We start from the raw sequence: 19601 nt of genomic DNA on the forward strand, positions 1-19601 counted from the left end.
GGAAGGGGTTTGAGAGTTTTCCATTATTTGTTAGTGTGTTAGGGGTCACCTTGTGATCAGTGTGCTTGTAGTCAGTGATCAGGTTTTGTTTAATTATGAATGATTACACAATGCTCAAGCAGGTCTTTTATCCAAGTTGTCATGATCATATATGAATATGTATTTATTCTAGGAATTATCACTTTTAATGCTTTGTTGTCAAAAATTCATTATCATATGCTTGGTAATAAAATTTCAAAATTTTACAAGTGTATGTGTATTTGCTTTTTCATTGTTGGATTGTTGAAACAAATCCATGCTGATATTAAAACTTTCATCTAGTTTGGTTTGGTTTTTTTTTTTTTTTAAATCCTATTTTTTAAATTTTTTTTTTAAGTTTTAAGTAACAGTTCATGGTTTTAGCTCATCTGAGCCCATTGGTGTTGGAAGCAAATTAAAAGGGGGGGGGCTAAGTGAAAAAGAAAAATAATTGGAACCTGAAAACAACTTGACAAGCAATAAAAAAAAACAGGAAATGTGTCGATTGTTCTAACACGGAAATCCTATTTCGTTTGGGGGTGGGGAGGGGGATATGATGTATATCTTTTGCAAAAAAAGGGGGGCTAAACCCCCTTAGTCATCCCCCCTCGATGCCGACGCCTATGGATCTGAAAGCTCAAATGAGCTTTTCTAATCACATTTTGCCAATAGTCCGTTTGTCGGTCCATTTAAAATATCTGTAAACTTTTAACATTTTTAACCTGCTTAACCACTGGGCCAATTTCAATCAAACTTCCACAAAGCATTCTCTAGGGTAGCGAGAATTAAAATTTGTTCAAATGAAGGGCAATACCCTCTTTCAAGGGGAGATAATTCAGAAATAGTGAAAATTTGGTGGCATTTTTATAAAAAATCTTAAGAACCACAAAAGAAAAAATCTAACTTCTACATAAGGACCCCCAGAAGTAGGGTGGAGCCACAGTGAGGGATCACTGGGTCAATTTTTACATGGGATTAAGTAGGCAAAAACTCTTTAAAAATCTTCTCAAGAATAGTAGAGCTAAGATTAGTTATATAAATATTGGAAGCTTCCTCAGACAGTGTAGATTAAAGTTTGTTAAAATGACCCTCAGAAATAGGGAGGGGTCAGAATGGGGGATCAAATGTTTACAAAGGAATATAGAGGAAAAAATCCTTTAATAGTTTAAATCTTCTCTTCAATGCAAACTTCAAGTGTGTCACTCCCCCCCCCCCCCCCCCCCGCACTCCTTATATACTTTTCAGTACTGAACCAATTTAGGCTTTTTCTAAGTCAGTGTGGTCAGGTGACCTATATGTGACCCAAGGGCCTTATGACAAAGAATCAATATGAAAAATTTACCCTTCGAAATTAAGTTATTTACAGCTAGTATATGATTTAATCTACGCATAATCCATTCATATACCAAGAATATAAATGAAATCGTTTTAGGATTAATTGATTGATTGTATGTTGTTAAACATTACTCTCGAGAAATATTCACTCATATGAAGACGCCACCACTTGCCGAGAGCTGCAAATTTTGTCCTTTACTCGGCACTTAGGCCATTGAGCAGTGAGGGGGTATTTTTCATGCCAGCACCTACTGCGACAAGGGACTTCGGATTATACGGTCTCATCCGAAGGACCGGTCTCCACGTCCCACAGTGGGATTCGAACCCGCGACGTAAGGATCAACTGCTTACTTCGCGACTCCAGAGCAGACGCTCTGGCTCTGCCCCACAGCGGGCGACAAAATCATTTTATCTTTTAGGAGCATATATAGGCGCTCCCCATGTAATTCTGCAATAGGTCTACTCCCTCTTTACTATAGTAGAGAGGAGGTGGACCTATACAGTGTATGTGCTTATCTTTCTTCATTTACAGAATTACACGGCATTTGCACGGGGAGCGCCTATGCTTAGGAGTAGCGTATTGAAGGAATTTCATTAAGTTCCTATTTATAGTCACCATGGCACCACCATCGAAATCAGAAATAAACAGGTTCTCGTGGTTTAGTGTAATAAAGTGTTTATTGTACCAATTGTTTTAAATAGGACCAAAGCTGTTGGATGAGTATAATGATAAAGAATTTCAGACATGTTCCGAAAATTGGTAGGGTGACGTCTATATGATGATTTTTCAAAATTACAGATCTGATTTTATTATTTTCTTGACTTTTCAGAACGATATATGTTGCTGTAATAATTTACACCAAAATGTTATAAAAGCAAGTTCATCAAAACTGCGAATTACGGGACACGTTTGATTAACGCATGGTGTTCATGGTGTGAAATTTCAAAATTAAGATCTGCGCTTGTATTCATGAATATACCTTAAAGGTGCTTGGACACAGATTTGAAGTTAATATTTTCTCAAATTTTCTGTAGAATATATCAGGACTTACATGTTTCTATAGCATTTAACACGGAAATATATAAAAAACTTATTTTATCAGGAAATTATGATTGAAACTACTAATTTCGGGACGAATTTGATGGATACATCTTTGCACTTTTATACAGCAAATTAACGTTATCCCTAAGACTTAAGAAAAGTAACAATTTTTTAATGCATTTATATAATTAAATATATTTAAACTATAATCCAGATAACTCAGAGTAGAAATGTGAGGAAGCAAAACCAACTCACCAGTATTGTCAGTCCGTGCTCAGTGATGTGTGCAGAGTTTAACAAATTGATTAAACCCGATGAAATGGAAACAAATTGTGACTGTTAAGTCGTTTTAATTCCACGGTGTTAAAATTTCACGATATCTGAGAGAAATTTGTGATTGGGGGGGGGATGCTAACTTCGTTCAGGCAGGGGGTCTTTGGGTAGCCTTTAGCCTCCCACTGGGTCTAGAACGCAGCCTTGGTTGAGGGCTCAAGCACCCGCAAGCTCCTGAGTTTTCGTGTTTTTATAACCGTCTAAATTGTGCATTCACTACACTAATGTATAATACGGAACTCCAATATGCAGCTTTAACAGATTTATTAACAAAGGGGACAGGCTCCGCCATATAGCGGACGAGAGCGCTGTCCAGCGTGGCTGTCTTGGTGAAAGCCAACCGATAACTGAATAAAATGTACAAAACAGCAAATTTCATACAATTACATAATATTTACAATAGAGACAATAGAGTTATTTATCAATCAATTAAGCAATTATTTGTATCGTCCAGAGATAAATGTTTACTCAAGTCTTTAACTCTGAAGTCCTTGACACCTGTTCAATTTATAATTAATCTGCCCGGAGGCGCTTTGATCATTGTCCCGGATTAACACCAATTTCCTTTGTCACATTTGGTCCTCCTCCGGCTAAGAAATGTCCTCATTTCTGCTAAAACATAACTTTATACACAATAAACACACGGTTAGAATATGAAGTCACAAATATGTAATCAGCATCAAAGCGGTAAGGAATGTGTGACCTATCAGGACAAATGGAGTGGCTGTAATCATTTAATTAACAATATCAAATAATAGCATGCCAAAAGTTGTGCAACACTGTGTCAGAATTATATAAAAAAAATAATTTTACAAACTTATAATTGAAGTACCCTTTTTGCTATAATACAGAGGGGCCGTAATAATATAGTTTTTTTTTCAGCATAATTTTATTGGTGTATATTTAATTACATTTATGAAACATAGACAGCACACTAAATGCAGGGTATAGGATTATAAAAAGGAATCAAATCTATACCACACCTTTCTTGACTAGCCAATAAATGTTCTAGAAAATAGGGCAACATGTTCGAAGGAAGAAATATATATTTCTGCACGATATAGCACCCTTAAATTGAGCTACAAAATCCACCAACTGCAAAAGTACCAAACAAAGCAACTGCTGAAATGGTAAATTGTCTCATTTATTGCATTTTTTTTTTGTTACTAAACGCACGGGGTAATTAAAACTAAAGTTTAAGTTTTATCGAAGAATTAAGCAGTTAATTATCATTTTAGATCTCAACGTATATAATAGTTGACTTTCGAATTTATTACAAAATATTTTTATACTGATTTTTTTTTTTAACTCAGGTACCTAAATGAAAATCAATGGATTATTTCGTAACAAGATAAGACAACAGAATTTGTAATGAACTGTAAAAGATGACCAGTCTCTTACAAGATCAAAGTGAATGCTAAAAGTGGGCGGTCACTCCAACTAATAACAAACACCGGGCCTAAAAGAATTTAAAATTAACATGTAATTGCAATTATGATTTTCATTTACGATCTGAGTTTGCGTTTCCTACGTCGATTGTTCAAGGTACGTGTTGAATGAAATTGTCGTAGAGTCTCATGTGGTAAGTTTTCACGAGGTTCCCATGTTTTTTCATCATAGCCTTTCCATTTAATCAAGTAACGCAATGATCTAACCTGACCTTTACATTTGATGATCTTTTCTATGTCATAAAAATCGTTTTGTTGCGTTTGATTTGACGGAGTTTGTACGTTTTGCTGGACAACTGGAGCTTTTCCGTCGTTTTGTCTGTGGGCAGTTGGATTGACATTTTGTGTATTCGACTGATCAGGAACCTCGTCGATTTCCTCGGGATTGAGATCCTGACGTTCGTCTACATTGTCAGGAGGATTGGTCGGGCGGGTGGCTGGATCGTGATAGGCTTTCAGACGATTAGCATGAACTGATGCCCGTAGAATTTTATGGTCTGAGCAGCGTCTCAAACGATATGCGTAGTTGCCGAAATCGTCACAAATATAATAAGGTCCAACCCACTTTTTGGTGAGTTTTGGCGAGAGACCAGGAGTTGTGCGCTTGCAATAGAGCCAAACACGATCGTTGATTTGAAAAGCAGGCTCTTTCGTAGTCTTATCGAATTGTTCTTTGTATTTATTTTGGGCGTTTTGGATATTTTTGGACGCAATTTCACGAGCAATAGAAAGGTCTTGACAGATAGACTGAAATTCTTGTTCGGCATTTCGACCAACCCTCTGAACTGCATCCGGCCTCAACATAACGTCTATAGGCATCCTAGCTTCTCTACCGAATACCAGATAATACGGCGAATATCCCGTTGACTGAGTAGCTACAGTTGTCCTGTAGGACATCATAACGCTAGGAAGGATTTTTGCCCAGTTTGTCTGATTTTTATCACATGCAGTAAATTCTGAGAGTTTGCGCGATGGTAGAATTCATGCGTTCGGTGGCAGCATTCGACTCGGGGTGGTAACTACTTGTTTGGATTTTTGTAATTTGAAATATATCACACAATTCTTTGATAATTTTTGACATGAAGTTTTGTCCCCTATCGCTTACAAAGGAGCGCGGCGCACCGTAGCGGCAAATGATATTGTCATACAAAATGCGAGCGATTTCAGAAGCCGATCCAGATGTAAGGGGAAATGCCTCACACCATTTGCTATAAGAGCAAACGACGAGTAGAATTTGGTTGTACCCTTCAGTCGTTTTGGGCAAGTTACAAAGAATGTCCATATGCATTCGCGAGAAAATACCTTCGGCAGGAAGCGGTTGAAGTGGGGCTTTTCGCGCGTGTGGATTGTTTTTAGCTGTTTGACAATCTAAACAAGTCTGTACATAAGTTTTAATATCTTCCCACATGCGCTTCCAAAAGTATTTGAGGCGAATAGTGTTGTATGTTCGCTCATGACCGGGATGACCTGACATAAGGGAGTCATGGTAAGACCTTAAAATGTCGTCTCTTAAACTTCTAGGGACGACGAGCTGTTTTATTACACGCTCGGACAAGTGACCTTTCCCTCTTGGATGATACAAATGAAACAGTATTCTATCATCCATAATATAGTGATTAGATTCTTTCAGTAAGTGATCTGCGGCCTGCTTGTCATCGGGCAATATTTCGTTCTCAAGGTACTGTATCAAGGGAAGCAAAGAAACATCTTCACTTTGAGCATTCCGGATTTGCTCGCCGCTTAAAGTAGTGGTTTGAAGCAAATTTTGAACAGGATCTAAGTCCACGTACCGTTTTTCAGCGTCAAACAGTGCTGCTAAAACACCGGGTTCTTCGTCTAGAATGTCAGGTTCAACTGAACCTACTTCTGGGGGCGTGTCGTTTGAATGAACGGCTTCTACCGGAACCGGCTCAGCATTATAAACTCGCCGACTGAGCGCATCTGCATTTAGATTGACCTTGCCAGGACGATAATGAATTTCAAAATTGTAAGATTGAAGAAATATCGACCATCTCGCCAAGCGACCTGTACTCTCTTTGATTTTGTGCAAATACTGCAAAGCAATATGATCTGTATAGACGTGAAATTTTGCATTCGCAAGATACACATGATACTGTTTGATCGCCTCGACGAGTGCTAAACATTCGCGATCTTTGACATCCCACTTACGCTCCGCAGGCCTAAGTGCACGGCCACCGTAAGCTACTACGCGTTCGCGTCCACTCGCATCTTTTTGCGCCAGAACGTACCCTATGGCATGACCCGAGGCGTCCGTGTTTAGAATGAACTCTTTTTCAAAATCTGGGTAAGCCAAAACTGGGGGAGAGACAAGTTTCTGTTTTAGGGCTTCGAAAGCTGTCTGACACTCTTCAGACCATTGAAATTTTGTATCTTTTGTTAATAATTGATATAAAGGTGTTGCAGTTTTAGCAAAATTTTTAATGAACTTTCTGTAATAATTGCAAAGCCCCATGAACATGCGAACCTCTTTGACATTTGTAGGTCGCGGAAATGTTTGAACTGCATCTGTTTTTGTAGTATCAACCGCAATGCCGTTTTTTGAAATGACATGACCCAAATACTCAACTTGTTTGCATGCGAATTTGCACTTTGCGGGATTTAATTTTAGATTTGCTTCTCGAAGTTTGTTAAAAAGAGCCGACAGATGAAGTAAATGTTCGGAAACTGTGCGGCTAAATATGAGAATATCGTCAACATAGACAAGAGCGCATTTCCAGTTTAAATCGCGCAAAACCTCATTCATGACAATTGAAAACGTACCAGGACTATTTGCTAGTCCGAATGGAAGTCGCGTAAACTGATGAACGCCTCTGTGTGTTACAAAAGCCGTTTTTTGCTTTGAGTTTTCATCTAACTCTATCTGCCAAAAGCCTTGCCTCATATCTAGAACGCTGAAAATTTGAGCTTTGCTTTCACCCAAAGTGTCTAAGACATCGTCCAAGCGCGGTAACGGACAAGTGATAGGTCGAGTAACGGCATTTAACTTCCGGTAGTCTACAGCAAACCGCAGCTGACCATTCTTTTTAGGCACCATAACGACAGGACTCTGCCACGGTGAAATAGACTGTTCAATGTAGCCGTTTTGTTCCATTTCGTCAATTTGTCTTGAAATTTCTTCCTTAACTTTAGGATTTGCGCGGTACGGATATTGTTTTATGGGCTTTGCATCACCGGTTTCTATTTGATGTTTATAGATATTGCAACTACCTAACTCTGAAACATCTTTAGCAAAAGCGTCCCTGTTGTGTCCTATCATTGTCAGTAACTGACTCTTCTGCTCTGCAGAGAGGTCAGAATTATTTACATCTACGCCTAGCTCGCGTGCAACATTTTGAAAGTATAGACTATTGTCTTCATTTGTATTTGACGCTACTGCTATGTTAACAGCAGAGTCGTGAAGTTCACCTAACACCATTTTATTGTCAACTCTTGAGAAATTACCAACAACACAATTCTTTGGTAAAACAACATTTGCATTTGTCGGATTAAGCAGCTCAATACAAGCACGTTTTGACTGAGATTGTACCAAACACCTAGCGGCCATGACATTGTTGTGTCCAATTAGGCTAGCTTTAGGTTCTATAACACCCGTCACGTGACCTTCTGGGATATCTTTAATTTTAACAGGAATAACTGTGCGTGACCTTGGGACCAAAGTAACCTTAGCTATGACTTTGACTAAGCTTAAGGCATCCTCGTTAGACTGAGTGTCCGAGAGTTGGACCTCTGTCATACCACCCTGCAATACTAAAGTTTGGTTAGCAAAGTCTAAGTTAGCTTTTTGCGCTCTCAGAAAATCTCGTCCGAGAATAATTGACATGCCTAAATCTTCAATTAAGTGAAATTCTTGCACCATATCTAGATTTCCTATGCGAATTGGTAGGGACACTGCTCCTACTACTCTCATGACTGAACCACTGACACCTCTGACCATGTAAAATTGTGGCTTGGTAATCTTAAATTGCTTTGACAATTGTGACCTTCTATACAAGGACTCTCGCAGAATAGAAATACCAGCACCACTATCAACCAAAGCGGGCAAGATCTGATCCCCAATTTTTACACTAACTTTGCATTTATCAGTGCTGCTTGAATCTACAGATAATGTAGGGGGAATTTCGTTTTGTTTTGAGATATTTGGAACTTGAGATGCTTTTGTAAGCTTGTGAAAGAAATCATGTACAAATTTCAAATGTTCATTTTGACTCATTTTTCGTTCATTTTTGATTGAATTTGAAACACCTGACACAGTTGCTACACTTTGAGTATACTGACTTTGCTCTTTTTGAGCAGAGTTACGTTTAGTCTTCATCTGAACATTTTGGAATTTAGAATCAAAGTTAGTGCTACTCCATTTATTTTTATCTTGATCACACATACCTTTGACTGAATGCTGTAGTTTGTCTATTGCATTCGCACAGGCGTTGATGACCGCTTTTTCTATCTCCTCTTTTTTCTCCCGCTCGATGTCATCTCGGAAGCGGCGAATTCCCTCAGAATGTCGGGCTGCTTTCACTGCATCTGGTTTGTCCTGGTCTTGGTACATGTGATACTGTAGATAAAAATCCTGCCTTAGTTCTGGTCGCAGTCCATTTGTAAGCGCGGCGCTCAGGCATCTGTGTGCTCCTTCTCCGGCCCATAACGCGTATCTTTCGAGTCTAGCCAGATACGATGATACGGACTCATTTTGCTTCTGTTTTGCGTGGAAATAATTTTGTATAGCATCACTTTTGTCAAAATAAGTTGGTCCGTAACGATCTAAGAAGGCACTGAATAGATGTTCACAATTACTCTTAACTTCCGCGTTAAGTCCCATATACCACACAATGGCCGAGTGTTCTAAAAACAATGGGAAAGCTCTTACGATCTCTACATCTGTCCATTGCCGAAATGATGCATACAGCTTGAACATTTGGAGCCAAAGATCCGCATCTGCGATGGTGTGCGCACAAAATTTATCTGGTCGGGGAACCTCCATTACGCTGATTTTGGGGAATTAGCGTCACTGGGTAGGCACTCACTGGCAATGAGAGGGCGGGAAAGATCGGATTCTCCCCCAAATATAACCGTCTAAATTGTGCATTCACTACACTAATGTATAATACGGAACTCCAATATGCAGCTTTAACAGATTTATTAACAAAGGGGACAGGCTCCGCCATATAGCGGACGAGAGCGATGTCTAGCGTGGCTGTCTTGGTGAAAGCCAACCGATAACTGAATAAAATGTACAAAACAGCAAATTACATACAATTACATAATATTTACAATAGAGACAATAGAGTTATTTATCAATCAATTAAGCAATTATTTGTATCGTCCAGAGATAAATGTTTACTCAAGTCTTTAACTCTGAAGTCCTTGACACCTGTTCAATTTATAATTAATCTGCCCGGAGGCGCTTTGATCATTGTCCCGGATTAACACCAATTTCCTTTGTCACATTTTTAAGAGAAAAAAAAACAGGTACAAAAGATGCATTGTTTGTGAAATACTGATGCCCCGGTATGGCAACATAGCGAAATTTTAACTTACCCAAAGCAGGGTTTTCTCACAAGTTATACAATTGTGAAATATGAAAAACCCTAGCACCACCTGTTCAAAAGTTATCAGGCCAAGGATAAGTTTTTGAAAGTTTTTTAAAAAAAAAATCTTGATACCATATGAAAGATCTTTTTTAAAAGGATTAAATATGTGAAGTGCGAAAGCCCTAGTCCTATCCGTGTAAAAGTTATGACCAAGGTTAAAAATTTTAAAAAGTTGGTCAAACTCCAAGGTCAAAGGGTCAAAGTTCTTGATATCAAACAAAAGGTCTTGTCACAAGGATTAAATATGTGAAGTATTAAAAGCCTAGTCCAAATCCTTCAAAAGTTATGGTCAAGGTTTGTTTTTTAAGTAGGACAAACTCCAAGGTCAAGATCAATGGGTCAACGTTCTTGGTATCGAAGGGTCTTTTCTCAAGGATTACATATGTGAAGAATGAAAGCCCTTGCCCTTACCGTTCAAAAGTTATGGCCAAGGTTAAAGTTTTTTCATAAATACGGAAATCTCCAAAGTCTAGGTCCAAAGTTCACTGGTATCCAATAAAAGGTTTTGCCACAAAAAACAAGATGTGTTTGTGAACCACTGATGCCCCCGTATAGCAACATAGCGAGGATTAAACTTTTCCTAAATGCAATTTAAATATATCAATACCCAAAGCAGGGTCATCTCACAAGAAATACGATTGTGAAATATGAAAGCCCTAGCACCATCTGTTCAAAAGTTATCAGGCCAAGGATAAGTTTTTGAAAGGTAGGTCAAACTCCAGGGTCAAAGTCAAAGGGTCAAAATTGTTGCTTTCTTAAGAAAGGTCTTGTCACAAGAATTACATATGTGATTGTTTGTGAAATACTGATGCCCCGGTATGGCAACATGGCGAAATTTTAACTTACCCAAAGCAGGGTTTTCTCACAAGTTATACAATTGTGAAATATGAAAAACCCTAGCACCACCTGTTCAAAAGTTATGACAAAGGATAAGTTTTTGAAAGGTAGGTCAAACTCCAAGGTCAAAGGGTCAAAGTTGTTGGTTTCTTAAGAAAGGTCTAATGTCACAAGGATTACATATGTGAAGTATAAAAGCCCAAGCCCCAACCGTTCAAAAGTTGTGGCCAAGGTTAAAGTTTTAAAAAAAAAATCTTGATACCATATGAAAGATCTTTTTTAAAAGGATTAAATATGTGAAGTACGAAAGCCCTAGTCCTATCCGTGTAAAAGTTATGACCAAGGTTAAAAATTTTAAAAAGTTGGTCAAACTCCAAGGTCAAAGGGTCAAAGTTCTTGATATCAAACAAAAGGTCTTGTCACAAGGATTAAATATGCGAAGTATTAAAAGCCTAGTCCAAATCCTTCAAAAGTTATGGTCAAGGTTTGTTTTTTAAGTAGGACAAACTCCAAGGTCAAGATCAATGGGTCAACGTTCTTGGTATCGAAGGGTCTTTTCTCAAGGATTAAGTATATGAAGAATGAAAGCTCTTGCCCTATTACTGTTTCAAAAGTTATGGCCAAGGTTCAAGTTATTTTCATAAATACGGAAATCTCCAAGATCAAGGTCCAAAGTATTGGTATCCAATGAAAGGTTTTGCCACAAAAAAACAGGACATGTTTGTGAACCACTGATGCCCCCATATAGCAACATAGCAAGGATTAAACTTTTCTTAAATGCAAATTAAATATATCAATACCCAAAGCAGGGTCTTCTCAAAAGAAATATGATTGTGAAATATGAAAGCCCTAGCACCATCTGTTCAAAAGTTATCAGGCCAAGGATAAGTTTTTGAAAGGTAGGTCAAACTCCAGGGTCAAAGTCAAAGGGTCAAAATTGTTGCTTTCTTAAGAAAGGTCTTGTCACAAGAATTACATATGTGAAGTTTGAAAGCCCTAGCCCTAGCCGTTCAAAAGTTCTGGCCAAGGTTAAAGTATTTAAAAAGTAGGCCAAACTCCAAGGTCAAGGTCAAAGGGCCAAATTTCTTGATATCCAATGAAAGGTCTTATATCAAGGATTACATATATGAAGTATGAGGGTCTTTAGCCCTGGCCTTTTAAAAAGTAATAGTCAAAGGTTTGTTTTTAAAGTAGGTCAAACGCCAAGGTCAAGGTCAAAGGGTCAAAGTTTTTGGTATCCAATGAAATGTCTTTTCACAAGGATTACATTTGTGAATATGAAAGCCCTAGCCCTTACCGTTCAAAAGTTATGACCGATGTTAAAGTTTTTTCATACGTACGGGAATCTCCAAGGTCAAAAGGTCAAAGTTTTGGTATCCAATGAAAGGTCTTGCCACGAAGAATATACATATGTGAAATATGAAAGTCCAAGTAAATGTATCTACCGTTCAAAAGTTATGGTCAAGTTAAAAGTTTGAATTTTTTGTGGAGAAGTGGGTCAAACTCCAAGGTCAAGGTCAAACGGTCAAATTTGGTTAAAGGTTAAAGTTTTTGCGGACAAACAGACAAACAGGGAGACAGACAGACAGACGGACGGACATGACAAAAACTATATACCCCCGAATCTTCGTTTACGGGGGCATAAAAACATATTTGAAGTATGAAAGTTCTAGTATCTACCGGTCAAAAGTTATGGGTAAAGTAAAAGTTTGGAATTTTCATGTAAAAGTGGGTCAAACTCCAAGTTCAAGGTTAAAAGGTCAATTTTGGTGGTATCCAAAGAAAGTCCTTGTTACAAGAAATATACATTAGAAATATGAAAGTCATAGCTCCACTAGATCAAAAATTTTGGGCAAGGTTAAAGGTTTTTGCGGACAAACAGACAAATAGACAGCTAGACAGACGGACAGACACGACAAAAACTATATACCCGACGAATCTTCGATTACGGGGACATCATTAACATTAGTCATGTCATAATTTGAAAACACTTAATTGAAGCTTGCCTCCCCCCCCCCCCCTTAAATCCGACAGTGGAGTGACCACTAACCAGGAAAGATATCTTAAAATTTCAGTTGAGGTGAGCTAAAAAGTGATGAAAAGAATCCTCCTGCAATTCTCCATGCAATTATCAACATTGCTGTGATACCTGGGCGTATATTTTTTTCACCTTACCGTACTTTCGGTACTTTGATTTTATATTTTTCCCATCGTGCAATATTATGCTCACGTGACAGATCTCCTCCGGTCTCCTTGCACTGTCGCCATGATGCATGCAGCGAGAAAAGCGTGGACCGGGGTGTTTAATGCCTCGAAAAGCGCTGTTTCTGTGTCATCTTCATTAAACCAGGCAAACAAAGCTGTTCCATCATGTTTCATTAACCGTATGTATGCTTTATTTAAGGAGGCAAGTTATATTGCAAAAGTGGCAGCCCAATAACGTAGCCGGTATTTTGACCCCAAAGGTTCCAGCAGTTGCTCCCCAAAATTGATATTGTTGATGCCTATTTATAATACAAATTCATTAGAAAGATATTGTGAGACGTTCCGATGCATATATGTATCATTTTCTGTTGGGGTTATAGGGTTAGTTAGGAGCAAAATCTTCCAGATCCAGTCGACCTGCAGAGGTCACCTGTAAAAGTTGTCTCATCTTTAGTTGATTTTATTTTTAATACAGTGAAACATTATTGAGCAAAAAGCACTAATTAAAATCGCTTATCTTTTATCATTGAAATGTGTACAATTGAATTTTTGTATGTCATTCAACTCTGGTCTGATTGACAGGAAATCGAGGAAATTCGGATTGTTATTGGGAATAAATCTTGCCCTTGAAGGGCTAACACTCAACATGCTCGAAGACAAAAAATTTTACAAAGAAAGTAACTTTAGAATCATAAAAGCAAAGATCTAAAAGAGATAAATATAACTGGAGCTTTGTTGTTACTTGAACAGTCAGTCTGAAGGTCACAGTGTTTTCCCTTTATTTCAAAGTAAAGGGTTAGAGATTAGTTGTAACAGGCTAGAGGCCGAGGTTTATGAACAAAATCTCTGTGGACCTTACAACAAATTTTTCTTTCGAAGCGGCATTTTTGTCAATTGAAGCGGTAACTGGTTCTTAGGGAATACACTGAGGTCACCATTCATTTTGTTGGGCAGGTGTTTGTCAGTTGTCAATTTAATTCATTGGCTCTCAACAACAAGTATTCTAAGATAGATAAGACCTGGTTTATAATTTAACTAATTAATTTATTGCAGGTCGTCGCTATGCAGCTACAGCAGAGGCAACAGCTGCATCTACATCCAAGGGTCGCGTCGTGGCCGTAATTGGTGCTGTGGTGGACGTACAGTTCGACGATACCTTACCCCAGATTCTCAACGCTTTAGAGGTCAAGGACAGACAACCTAGACTCGTATTAGAAGTGGCCCAACATTTAGGTAAATATCATTTTTATTGTGAAAGAAAATAATGGGGCTTATGTAGGCTATGCTTGCCGCCCAATCCATTTATGTACTGTTACATGATAAGATATCTTCAAACAAAACACATGCCTTAAACCTCAACTGAACAAATAAGAAAATTCTTAAATCAATTTTTGATAGGTGAAAATGTTGTACGAACTATTGCTATGGACGGTACAGAGGGTTTGGTGCGTGGAGCACAGTGTATCGACACAGGCTACCCAATCAGAATTCCAGTTGGCAGAGGAACTCTGGGAAGAATTATCAACGTCATCGGAGAACCCATTGACGAGAGGGGTCCAGTAAAGACTGACACGTATGTTTATTAAATTAAATTTTTTTATACCCTTTTTTGTGTGGAAGCTCATAGGGAAATTTTGTTTGTTGAAGTTGCAGTTTAAATTAACACCAAGTGAACTGTGTATTTCTTTTTTTTCCTTAACACTGAGTATTTTCTTTAAATTACTTGAAACTCTACTTATTCTTTTAACTATGATTTATTGACAAGTTCGATTTGGTGCATGAAATAGAGCCCTGTCTTGTTGTTTCTTCCAGTGTTTTGCCCATTCACGCAGAAGCACCTGCCTTCACTGAGATGAGCGTCGAACAAGAAGTTTTGGAAACCGGAATCAAGGTCGTAGATCTCCTGGCTCCCTACTCCAAAGGAGGAAAGATTGGTAAGGATTATAAAACATCTGTGTAGTAATGAGAAATTATAATAAAGGAAACAGAAAAGCAAAAATAAAATGTTTAAATTTTGAGAGAAAAAAAAAATTATATGTTTGTAATAGTTATAATGTGTGGACTTTTCCTATTTGGCATTTTATGTTCAGTTGAAATAAGTAGATTTTAAAAGTTTATTTTAACCCCTAGGCATTGAAATGAATTTCTGATGTTTATAAAAGTGTTTGTACCAAACTGTAGGATGTATATTGGTTATAATGGTTATATTTATCAATATATATCTCTACAGGTCTTTTCGGTGGAGCTGGAGTCGGCAAAACTGTCTTGATTATGGAACTGATCAACAATGTCGCCAAAGCTCACGGAGGTTACTCAGTGTTCGCCGGAGTAGGGGAGAGAACTCGTGAAGGAAACGACTTGTACCACGAAATGATCACATCTAAAGTCATCAGTCTGACAGATGATACCTCCAAGGTTTGTAGTTGGCATACAATTTCACAGGAACTGGTTTTAGTAATTTACAAATTTCGTATATTAGTCTGATTGGTCAACAAATATTTATTAATGAGATTGAAAAGCATACCTTAATAGTAAATAATGAAATGCAGTTATTTATGAAGTTACTTTCTAAAGAGGAAAAGGATACTTCGTTATAAAAATGTGACCCTCACAAATCTTGCTTGTTAAATGATGAAATAGTTGCCAGTTAGTTTTACTGGGTTGGTAGGTAGGCATTCTTTTTTTTTTTTTTTTTTTTTTTTTTGAAAACAAAATTGTTTTCAGATTTTTTGTTACATAAATAATGATAGAGCTTTTCGTAGGCCTGCTAAACATGAATAAGCTCCATTCCATTGATTGATAAAATCAAAAGTCAAAAATTGAAAATGAAACAGTTTCAATATCCTGAAAATTGAAGAAGAAAAAAAAATATTACAAAATGGCTTAAAAAGAGTTTGGGTCAGGTGCATTTTCAGTGGGTCTGTGGGCAACTGCAAACAAACAAATTTTATTTTGCGCATTATCAAAGGAATATGAAGGGGTAAAAGGCTGATATTTTATGATTACAGGTATCACTGGTGTACGGACAGATGAACGAGCCCCCAGGCGCTCGCGCTCGAGTCGCTCTCACAGGTCTCACAGTGGCCGAGTATTTCAGAGATCAGGAGGGACAGGATGTACTGCTATTTATTGACAACATTTTCCGTTTCACACAGGCAGGATCTGAGGTGAACTTAGGAAGCCATATCGGCATTTCTTTAACTAAGCAACTCCATAATTCAAAACTTTAGACTCCATAAAATTTTCTACTGTCCTGTAAAATGAATTAATTAAAAATAATTGTGTGCTGAAATAAAGCATGAAATTTGGGCCCCTATAACTTCAACATGTTTAATGAAATTAAAGAAAAAATTTAGATGTCTGTTTTGAATATAGTGTGAAAATTTGAAATTTTCTCATAGAAATTGGAGATTCATTTCTTGATATAAAACTAGGTATCTGCCTTGCTGGGTCGTATCCCCTCCGCTGTAGGATATCAGCCAACCCTGGCCACTGACATGGGTAGTATGCAGGAAAGAATTACCACTACCAAGAAAGGATCCATCACATCTGTACAGGTAAATATCTCAACTTACCAAGGAGGCAACGGACCAACTTACTTCTTCAGTATCAGTTGAAATTTTAAGGAAGTGAAGTACTGTAAATATATTACATTTGACTATGCATTCATTTTGGCGAATAGATACTTCTGCTAATTCAAGTACAACGCTAAATGTCTTGCACATATATAAATAAAAAAGAATATTAAGAAATGCGCTAAATCAAATAGATCTACACTTACTTGTTCAAAAACATTTTCCGTCAAATAACGTAGACTGTAGCTAATTATAAAGAATTAACGTAATTTACATTGAAATCATGTAAATTGTTTTGTGAATGAAAAAGTTCGCGATAAAAAGTACTCACGAAAAATAAGGAATCTACAGTATACAATACATTTACAGTATTTTGTGAATGAAAAATTTTGCAATTATGTCCTCTCGTGTGCGGTGTAAGACATTGATAATGGGAAAGTTAAATTTTCCTTTGTAGGCTATCTATGTGCCAGCTGATGACTTGACAGATCCCGCTCCTGCCACCACATTCGCTCACTTAGACGCCACCACTGTGTTGTCCCGTGGTATCGCTGAGTTGGGTATTTACCCCGCTGTGGACCCCTTGGATTCCAATTCCCGTATTCTGGATGTAAATGTTGTAGGAGAGAGACATTACAGAGTAGCTCGTGGTGTACAGAAAATCTTACAGGTAGGTTACATAGTAAACTTTAATGGTTCTGTTATTATTAAATATTAAACATAAGGCTCCCTAAAATTGAAATTCTGGTTCTCAGGCCTGCGCGCATCTGTTTTGAGGTAGCCGCATTGCTAATTTTATTATGATAAATTAAAAATATTAAACATATTTTTTAGTAGTTTAGTATTCAAATATCACCCTGCCATTTTCAAAGAGATTTTGGCTACTCATTTCAAGACATTGCCTAAGTTCACACACTGATAAGCAATGGATAAAGCAATACCTTTTGATCAGACATGGAAGGTATATCTTGATTAAAAAAAATATATACAGAAAATGTACTTTATTGCCAATGAATTATCTGTTTTTGAGAAAATTTTTACATAGAAGTAGAAGCAACTCATGAAACTTGTGGAAATATTTGGGCAAGCAAAATTTTATTAGTTTGTGGGGACATGATTTGTAGGTTATTCTTGCAAAATAGATGTTCATGGGAATTTAAGTTTGTGGGTACTTAAAAAAATTATGCCTACCAAATACTACAGGCCGCAACTGCATACAAAGAATTTTTTAAGCTTTGCCTGATAAAACTCAGAGGTTTCAATGAATGAAAAAAAAACAGTAGCTTCATTTTATTAAAAATGATTGGATGTAGATTTGATAGATCTGCATAAATAAATTAAATTTAACATTTTTATAGTTACAGAAACAGTCCAGTAAATCTTTAGTATTGATTCTAAACAAAGATTTTAAGCTGATTTGACCTGTAATTGATTTTTCAGGACTTTAAATCACTACAAGATATCATTGCCATTTTGGGTATGGATGAATTGTCAGAAGAGGACAAACTGACCGTCGTCCGAGCCAGAAAGATCCAGAAGTTCTTATCTCAGCCATTCCAGGTGGCTGAAGTCTTCACAGGTCAAGAGGGAAAATATGTGCCACTGAAAGAAACCATCACCGGATTCGAGAGAGTATTAAATGGTGAGTTGTTTCAGATAAAATCCTCCACGATACCGCCTTGATTTGAGAGAGAGAGAGAGATAGCTGATAATATGCAGTATTTTACAATGGAGAGATATTTGGCATTTCATAAGTAATTATTTTTGCAAAGTTAAAAAAAAAAATTGAAGTTTAAAATTTGTAGATTTTTGTACAGTGTAAAAGCCTTTTCTTGTTGACATATTTCTCAAATTTCTGAATTGATGAAATTTTATACGGTATGTATTGAGCTGAGTTAAGCTTGATGATGAACCATCAGGTATAGAGACTAAATTGGCACTGATTGACATTATTTAATGCTTATAGGTGAATACGATCACATCCCCGAGGTAGCTTTCTACATGGTGGGACACATCGAAGAGGTCGACCAGAAAGCAGCCAGATTAGCAGAGGAACAGTCCTAAGGCAGCCTTGTTATTAACTGTGTAGGGTGATCTGACTTCTTAACCTAGGAATATATAATTTATGATTGAATATTAGTGCTGTGACATTGGACAACAGATATGTATAAAAATGACCAAGTGACCTATTTTGTGATGTATGAAAAGTTGTAGGTCTTACAAATCTACAATAAACATGTTTTGAAAAAAACTAAATATAAAATTAATGTGTTTGATTTTGTCTGAAATATAACAGGGTTCTTCTAAGGGACCTCTAAAATTAAGACACCAGTTGGCTCCTTCTAAAAATTCAGGCCCCAAGACCATAAACTGAGAACAGACTTAAGTCAGAATTTAAAATCAATATAACTTTTGAAATAATTTTGATAATGAGACAAAATTTACACCAAATATTTGAATTTAAGTGTTGTAGAGAATTGCAAATTTTTAAGCAAATACGTTTAACAGAACTCAAAGAATAAAAAATCAAAATTTTGACTTAAGTCTGTTCTCAGTTTATGGTCTCCAGGCCAGATGTCAATGCAAATGATAAGTTGCCAGGCAAATTTTTCATAGGCACCAACTTTTCAAGCTGATGTTGGTCAACATTGACACCTATGCTGGTAGTTGTTAATTGTGTAAAAAAAAAAAAGAGAGATATATTTGAGGCCCCTATATGGAAACTTAAAGTGAAGGTTATTATATTAAAAGCAAGTAATATGTTGGTACTCAAAGTAACAAGAAATACACTTGTGAAATATGAAAGCCCCAGCACCACCTCTTCAAATGCCATGGTCAAGGTTAGAGTTTTTAGCTCACCTAAGCCAAAGGCTCAAGTGAGCTTTTCTGATCAAATTTGTCCGTCATCCGCCTAGCTGTTCTTCCGTCTGTCTGTCTATCCGTCCGTCTGTAAACTTTTCACATTTTCGACTTCTCAAGAACCACTGGGCCAATTTTGACCAAACTTGGTACAAAGCATCATTGGGTAAAGGGGGATTTAAATTGTTAAAATGAAGGGCCAAGTCCCCTCACAAGGGGAGATAATCAAGAAAAGACAAAAATAGTGTGGGGTCATTAAAAAATCTTTTCAACAACCACTGGGCCAGAAAAGCTGAAACTTGCGTGGAAGCATCCTGGTGTAGCGTAGATTCTAAATTGT

At 37.2% G+C, this 19601-nt stretch overlaps 1 protein-coding gene across 1 annotated transcript; it reads left to right on the forward strand.

Annotated features, from left to right (window-relative positions):
- The first annotated feature begins 12847 nt into the window (after positions 1–12847).
- Positions 12848–18665, forward strand: LOC134270831 (ATP synthase subunit beta, mitochondrial). The gene is made up of 10 exons (XM_062753077.1): positions 12848–13006; positions 13881–14060; positions 14226–14400; positions 14640–14761; positions 15058–15242; positions 15836–15994; positions 16262–16384; positions 16860–17072; positions 17843–18044; positions 18369–18665. The coding sequence occupies exons 1-10, from the start codon at positions 12889–12891 to the stop codon at positions 18464–18466; spliced, it is 1575 nt and encodes a 524-aa protein (XP_062609061.1). The 5' UTR covers positions 12848–12888; the 3' UTR covers positions 18467–18665.
- Positions 18666–19601: the final 936 nt, after the last annotated feature.

This window comes from Saccostrea cucullata, unplaced genomic scaffold (assembly GCF_032062105.1).
Source record: "Saccostrea cucullata isolate Sc308-1 unplaced genomic scaffold, CSIRO_AGI_Scuc_v1 ctg22678, whole genome shotgun sequence".
NCBI lineage: Eukaryota > Metazoa > Mollusca > Bivalvia > Ostreida > Ostreidae > Saccostrea > Saccostrea cuccullata.